General features: G+C 31.9%; 1 protein-coding gene across 6 annotated transcripts in view; it reads right to left on the bottom strand.

Annotated features, from left to right (window-relative positions):
- The window catches only part of LOC110425893 (uncharacterized), a 37,351-nt gene that overhangs the window by 28,405 nt on the left and 650 nt on the right, over window positions 1–8,296 (bottom strand). For 2 of the 6 annotated variants that reach the window (XR_016351851.1, XR_016351852.1), the window contains exons 2-7: window positions 6,157–6,228; window positions 4,897–6,042; window positions 4,682–4,775; window positions 3,351–3,896; window positions 3,139–3,258; window positions 2,915–3,032 (exon numbers count right to left, since the gene is read on the bottom strand). Coding sequence is in view for 3 of the 6 variants with exons in the window: in XM_089785185.1 (XP_089641311.1) it covers window positions 3,160–3,258; window positions 3,351–3,419; window positions 3,651–3,842 (360 nt within the window). In the remaining 3 variants the exon portion in view is untranslated. The remainder of the gene's footprint in view (window positions 1–2,914; window positions 3,033–3,138; window positions 3,259–3,350; window positions 3,897–4,681; window positions 4,776–4,896; window positions 6,043–6,156; window positions 6,229–8,296) is intronic. The other 4 variants (XM_089785185.1, XM_089785182.1, XM_089785183.1 and 1 more) reach the window with 4 other exon arrangements.

The following is an 8,296-nucleotide window of genomic DNA, read 5'->3' as shown; positions in this document are numbered from 1 at the left end:
TTCTGCCCAAAAGTATTTTGGTAGATTGTTTTCACAAAGCATAATTCGAGCAATTTCTTTCAAGGTTCGATTTTTTCTTTCTACAACCCCATTTTGTTGAGGTGCTCTAGGTGTAGAGAAGTTGTGATTTAATCCCTTTTCATTACAAAAATTTTCAAAATCATCTCCTTTAAACTCTCCTCCATTATCAATCTTAATACTAACAATGACAAATTCTTTTCCATTTTGAACCCTCTTACAATGACATACAAATGTAGGTAAAGCATCATTTTTATGAGTAAGGAAATAGACCCAAGTGTACCTAGAGTAGTCATCAACTATCATAAAGTCATATGATTTACCTCCTAACCTAATTGTGTTTATTGGACTAAATAAATCAACATGCAGCAACTCAAGAGGTATAGAGGTTGAAACCATCTTCTTGTTTTTGAAGGATGATCTAACTTGTTTACCTAGTTGACAAGCATCGCACATCTTATCATTCTCAAATCTAAGTTCAGGTAATCCTATAACCAGATTCTCTCATAAATTTTGAAATAGTATGCATGCTTATATGTCCAAGTCTCTAATGCCATAACCAGCTACCATTTCCATCATTTGCCATAAGACATGTTTCATAATTAAGTTCAAGGTCTTCAAGAAATATAATGTATATAATTCTTGATTCTTTTTCCTATGAATGAAACTTTATTGGTACTAATGTCTATCACTTCACATTTATATGAATCAAAACATACCTTAAAGCCTTTATCACGTAATTGACTGATACTTAATAAATTATGCTTTAAACCTTTAACAAGAACACATGACTAATTTGAGCTTGAAAATTCTTACCAATAGTTCTTATACCATGAATTCTACCTTTTGAGTCATCTCCAAATGATACAGTAACTCTTTTTTTCTTATTCAGCTGAGCAAATAACATTTCATTTCCTATCATGTGTCTTGAGCAACCACTATCCATGTACTATGATTGTTTTTCATTCAATTGAGCACTTGAATATATGTCTTTTTGGTTAGGCTCAACTTGTAAGATTAATTTTCAATCTTTCTTAACAAGTACCCATACTTTAATGGGTCTTTGAAGGTTAGCTGCTACATAGGATCTTTTTGGAACCCAAATCCTTTTTGTTTTCTATATGCTTCTATTTCTATAACAGTCGTAAGATAGGTGACTAAGTTTATCACAAATATAACACTTAGAAGACACATTAATAGGACTTTTTTTGAAATATGTGTTCCTTTTTTATGTTTCATTTTTTACACTTTTAAGAGCAGTATTGTCATCAATAGCTTTTTACAAAGCTTTAGTCCTATTTTTCAATTCCAATTTTAGAATTTCATAATCTATTTTTGAGAGTTCAAGTTCAGTTTGAAGTAAATTTCTTTGTTCAAAAACAAAGCAGAAATCATGTTTTATCTTTTCTGAATCATTCTCAAGAGATGAAATCTTTCTTTTCAAAGCCTTGCATTTTGATGCAAGTTTTTCAAACTCAACATAAAGACATTCATATTTGTCTTGAAGTTCATCCATAGAAATATCATAAGAAGCAGAACATACCTCAGATTCATCATCTCTTGACATCAGATATAAATTTGTTCTTTCTTCCATTTTCTCTTCTTCAGCGTCTAAGCTTGAAACATCACTGTCTAACCAAGTTGCAGCCACCAATGCCTTCTTCTATTTTTTATTTTTCTTGAGAGTTTCTTCCTTCAGCAAGGGGCATTCTAACCTAAAGTGTCTAGGCTTCTTTCATTTAAAGCATATAACCTCTTCTTTCTTGTTGAATTCATTTTTATTTCTGGTTCTCCATAAAGAACCTTGATATTTTTTATACTCTTTCTTAACCAATCTCCTGTCTCTTTGTCCCATAATTTTTCTAAATCTTTTTACTACCATAGCCAGTTCTTCATCATCATCATAGGATAAGTTGTCCAATTCTTCTTAAAGAATGCTAACTATTAAAGCAATGCTTTTATTCTTTTCTAATGTTTCTCTCTTGTCTTTTTCTTCCTCTTCTTTAAGCTTCAACTCATGAATGAGAAGAGACCCACAAATTTCATCAAGTGTGATGACATTTAAGTCTTTGACTTCACGAATAGTAGTCACTTTTGATTTCTAATTTTTTTGTAGGCTTTTAAGAAGTCTTTCGACAATTTTATGTTCAAGTATAGATTTGCCTTGTTGACTGAGTTTATTGGTGATGCTAGTGAACCTATCAATCATGCTGGTGATATCTTCAACCGGTTCCATCTTAAACACCTCATAGTTGTGAGTTGAGTTATTTTGAACTCCTTAACTTAAGAAGTCCCTTCATGGATAATCTTAAGTTTGTCTCATACTTGTTTAGCTGTGGTACAGCTTGACACTTCGTTAAACTCAATGGGAGTTAGTGCACAATGTAAAGTATTTATTGCCTTAAAGTTTGTCTGAACTTTTTTAGTTTTAGCTTTAGTACATTCATTCCTTGACTTAGGAATCTTTTTGTTGGTCACTACATTTATGGTCGAGGGGATAAAAGATCCATCGGTGATGACATCCCACATTTCATAGTCTATTGACTTTATGTAGATAGACATTCTAGTGCTCCAATAAGGGTGTTCGATCCATCAAACAGGGATGGTCTATTTGTAGATTGTCAATGAAGAGAAATTAAATGCAAGATGAAGAAATAATCTAACAAAGAATGAAATGAAAAATAAAATAGAGAAGACAATACTAAGGTCATTTCTCACAATTTCCTCTTTCCAAAATCATGTCTTACCAAACATAAAGCGAAAGTGAGACAATTGTATAGTATGCGTGAAAGGTAAAGTAAGATGTAATGAGAACAATAAATAATCATGGCTGCCAAAATAAATTCCAAAATGATGTAGATTCAAGGTGCAATAACCAAAGAGGTTTGGAAATTACCAATTGCATGAGATAAAGATATCAAAATTGCACTGGTTGAAGGGAATGGACCAAATCTAATATCAGGAAATGAGGTTGGAGTAGTAAACTGAATTCTGCATCTGATCCTTTGATCAATCTGCTAGAGAACAGGTTTGTTTGACAATTAAAAGGCAAATATATAAATCTAGAATAGTCTTTAGTAAGTATTCATCGTATAACTTAATAACAGAAAGTCACCACACCTCAACGCCATTCATATCATGTCAGCTAGAATTCCCAATGCCTCTCCATTTTGAAGAACAACCAGCACCCAAGGATGTGATTGGTACAAGGATGTAGTTCCGGGACCATAACCCATGCATCTGTGTTCCATGTAAGAAGTTTTACTTATCACCAGCAAAAAAATGGGAAGAAAATATGTTTTATGGTGACCATGTTCTACAAAATCACTCACGCTTTTGCCTGTTCGCTCTAGCTGCCCACTAGCTTCTCCAATTCCATCAAATGAGGTACTAACAGGAAGCTTAACAAGAAGCAAAGTAAATAAGATGAGTTAACGAATAAAAAAGTGCACAAGAGACTTCAAATTCTACCAGAAAAGTGCACCGGCTAAGTAAAAACATAATATGCAGAACAAAAAAGGATCAATGATTTGCAGAGGCCACCAACACAAAAAGGCATTGCAATAACAGACCTCAAGTTCGACAATCTACTGTACCAAACGGCACTCAAAAGAAGGGATATACAAAGGAACCTTGTTACTCATGATTGGTACAACCCTGTCGTTGCTATTTATAAATGAAAGACATGGATACGCTGCATCTCTATCATTTGCAGAGCAATCAAACCGGAAAACTTCATCCTCCAAGATGGGTTCAAAAATCACTTTCCCTGCAGTGGAGTCTGATACTGCTGCCTGCACTTCAGAATTATCCATTTTAGACATTAGCTGTCTCTCGCTAAGCTGCTTATTGTAACTCTTCTTTCTGCGTGGCAGCCTCTGTATTAGAAGTAGAAAAAATATTACATGACATTCCCTAGAGAAGCTAAGGAAGTTTAATGCTAGATGCATGACATAATGGCAGACAGGGAAATTCACATTAACATGCACATATAATTGCAGAATATCACCGTATCCAGATCTTGGCACTCATCAAAAAGCCAGAAAACATCCTACGATGCACCAAAATTTCTACAAAACTCAAAAAAATTCTAAAACACTGCAGATATGAGGGTTTTAGCAGAGGTTAGTGACACGCAATTGAGCTAGATCTAGAGGTTGAACCTAATGGGTTACGAGAAGGCTGAAGGAAACAGGAAATACTAGAACCTACTGGGTTAAGAGAAGGCTGCAGGAAACAGGAAATATTGTTGCTAACATATAATTTGAAAAGCAGAATCTAGAACCCCACTATGTTGCTGTTGGGATTAATAGCAATATTCTTTTAGCATTCAAAAGAAAAAAAAAAAAAACTAGAGACAGCAAATCTGAAATTTTCTCTTTAGAGTTTTAATATAAAATGAATTTTTATTCAGAGAGAAAGACACAGAAGGAAGAAATATAAAAGGTTTTTTTTTTTTTTTGGTACTGCCTGCCTAAATATCCTCTCACCTGTAACTTACAAGGTAATAGGATTAATTTCTCCAACTGATAAAGAGTTCACGAGACACAGGAGGAATGGGTTAAAACATGAAACTTAAGACTGAAGCCACCTGATTATGCTTCTGCTTAAATTAATTATCTGTGAGGAATCACTTTCTCAAGCATTAAGTCGTATGCATTACCTTGTTGTGTGTGAATAAGAGTTCCTTTCATCATCGTCTTCCTCATTGATGCTGAATTGTCTTGCATCTCACTTGGGAATCCACATTTCAATCTCTTGTCAAATAAAAATGAAACAGCAAATGCGAATTTGATCAATTTCCACGAGCAAATTGAAGACAAGCATGGAAAAAGAAAAACAGTTGAAGAAGAAAAAAGAAATTAGACATCGAGAAACCTGAAGAGAATATCTGTTCTTTATGGTGCTGGAGAATAACACAATTCCAGGCCTCCTCCGCCCCTGAGACTGCTGCTTAGGTCTACTGATATATCATTTACTACTACAACTCTCCAATAACATATTAGTTTTTGGTTTGGCTTTTGGAATTCGAAGCGTACTGTCAAAGGCCTAAGGGGCAGTCAGGGGTTGCGGAATCTCCTCGTAATAGGGGAGGCACTTTAATTTGACGTTTTGGCTGAGGCACCAGGTCAATATTGATCCACGAGTCATTATTTTTACTTCCAAGATGACCATTTACATATCAAAATAAAAACATTTTATTTATTTTCTCTGAATCACTTGCATAGCATACTCCTTAACTTCTTTTAAAATCGTTAGAAACTCCTTATTTTTTGTATAATTAACTCGTTAAATTCTTATTTTTGCCTAATAGGGACCTCGATGATCAAAATTCTGACCACTTCACTATCAGTCTCCTTGTATCTAATTTTCAGTTGGGACAACAAAAAACGCCAATACTTGAAATCGTATACAACAGAAATTAAGATTTCAGTTGCACTGACGCTAATATCATTCAGAGCCATATAGCAGAGAACTTCCATGATCAACAATCCCTGAAACCATGGTGACAAAGTGGGTTTAGAGGGCTTCTCGGTAGGGCATAGGGGATTAAGGCTTCAATTATTTACGATTGAATACACTTGGGCAGGCCATGGGCGTTGCTTCTTAGAAATTGAGTCCTGAAAAAGAATCAGTTCAGTGCACCTGCAGGACAGATGGTCACACGGTACCTACTTCTGCATGCCATGCCTATGCTATATGCCGCTCCATAGAGCATTCTGCTGATGGTCTTACCTCGGAATGGGTGAAACTGTATAAGAGCGCCCCCCCAAGACTGAAATATCATAGTCTTCAAATCTGCCTTCGTCATCTGCAAAGCAAACATGCTGCGCTCACTGGAGCTCCATTGTTTCTGGATTTGAGAACTAAGATTTGACTCATCCGTTTCGGCTCCATCCTCTTCTGCTGCCCGCTCCTTCATGGCTTCCTTCTCCAATTTCTTTTTCTCAGCATCAGCCAGCCTTTCATTCTCCTCTCTCGATTTATTGAACATCTTAACAAAACCGACCAAGATCTGAGTCACTGCAGCAACAAACAACAAAGTTAAGAAATCAGAGTTTTTTTTATGGAAATGATTACAAAAGTTACATAACAGGTTTTTGAAATTAAAACAAATGTCAAAAGAACATGGAAAACCTTGTTCAAAAGGACATCTTGCTGGATCCTCCCAAAGTACTAGGCTAATGAATCTGCATTTCTTCCTTGTAACTGTTAGAATTTTGAGAGGCTTAAGAGATTGTTGAGTGCTTAACAAAATGAGGAAGATAATCACACACTCTCATTAACAAGAATAACGGCTTTTATAGCCTCACAAAAAATAATACTGAAAAACAAATGGACAAAATTAAAGAAAATAGATAGCACTACTTGAGATTGCCACCCTATTAAGTTTGTGGGCTATCCCTTACATTTGCACTAACTGCCAAAACATGGCCAACATGAAAAACTAAATAACCACAAGTAAAAACATGTAAATAGCACATAGCACTGCTTCTCCAAGTTGAAAACTAACTTTTCACATTAAGTACTGCAGACTGGGCCTAACTCCAAAACACCTCTTTAGGGTCAGCTTTCAATACTTCCAGTTTAGATCTTATTAATTTAAATCTATCTTTTAGAGTTATTATCAAAAAATTAGATATTATCGACGAAATTTTCCATTAATAATAGTTATAATTTCATCAGTACGTTACATTATCAATAGAAATATCAAATGGAATTTTCGTAAGTACTCGATCGTAGATACTATTGCTAGTAAAAGCAAATCCATCAGTAAAGAAAAATTCTATTGGTAATTTACCAACCAAATTTTCATCGATAATTCCGTTGGCAAAGGGTCTGTTCAGTTGGTCAATTTTTTAGTTGGTCATTGGAGAATTCTATCACTAATTTTCGTTGGTATTTTTCAACGAAAAAGTCCTTTAATAATTCCATCGGTTAATTATTTCTTTTTTCAAATTAAAACTTAAATTAGCAATCCAAGCTATAGCTTAAATATTCGAGAAGTGGCCTACAAAAGCTAAAGCTGTGACTTCCTATAGTGGCTAGAGATATGATCATGGCAGCCTCAACTTTATATCAAAAAAACCTCATTTCTTTAAGTTATAATTTGAAATGATAATGTTTCATATTTAAACTTTTAAGCTATGGTATTTTTTCAATTTATCTCATAAACTTTGGATATCATTTTATCTAAAGACATAACCATTCACATGAAAAATCTACCTACAATCCAATAGTCATAGTATGTCACTTTATCTGACATAATCTAAGATAGCTTTACATTATGTGACATAAATATACTATTATATAATATTAATTATTTAATTAATTACTTAATTACTAATTATAACATATTACATTAAACCTTAAATAAATTATTAAAATAACACACTAAACACCTTAATTTATTTAAATATTTTTAAAATTAAATAATATTACTAATTTAGTTAATTGCTCAAGTAGAACTAACATTCTTTCATTTCATTAATTTAATTATTTCTTTTATTTAATAAACAATAGTTAATTTAAACAATTTTAAATCTTACTAAATTTACTAATTTAATTAATTGATTAATTAGTAATTCAAGATTCGTCATAATTAGTTAATTAACTCATTAACACCTTAATTTATTTAAATATTTTAAATTAAATAATATTACTATTTTAGTTAATTGCTTAAGTACTCAAACATTTTTTCATTTCATTAGTTTAATTATTTATTTATAATATTACAAATTTAAGTAATTGTTTAATTACTTATAACACATTACATTACTTAATTAAATAAATTATTTAATTAACTCATTATTGAACATCTTAATTTATTTAAATATTTTTAAAATGAAATAACATTATTAATTCAGTTAATTGCTTAATTACTCAACATTTATTAAATTTATAAATCCTTAATTATTTTAAATACACCTTAAATTTTACTAAATTAACTAATTTTATTAATTGCTTAATTATTAATTCATCATTATTCATAATTGATTAAATTACGTAATTAATACCCTAAACCTTTATTAATTTAATTGAATAAAATATTATCTAATATTACTTGTTTAATTTATTTCTTAATGACTAATTTAACTAATTCCTTAATTAGTAAAACATTTTTTTCATTTGATTAGTTAAATTCTTTCATAAATTTAATAAAACCTTAATTAAATAATAATAAATTTAAGGCATTTACTAATTTTCTAAATTGCTTAATTAATAATTTTCTTTATTACTAAATTTATAGTTAATAAAACCTTACTAATTTTCTTAA

The sequence above is a fragment of the Theobroma umbraticum genome, unplaced genomic scaffold (assembly GCF_002168275.2).
Source record: "Theobroma umbraticum cultivar Fairchild unplaced genomic scaffold, ASM216827v3 scaffold_12.1, whole genome shotgun sequence".
NCBI classification, from domain to species: Eukaryota; Viridiplantae; Streptophyta; class Magnoliopsida; order Malvales; family Malvaceae; genus Theobroma; species Theobroma umbraticum.
The sequence above is the reverse complement of the archived record's forward strand: the minus strand, read 5'-3'. Positions and strand labels throughout refer to the sequence as shown.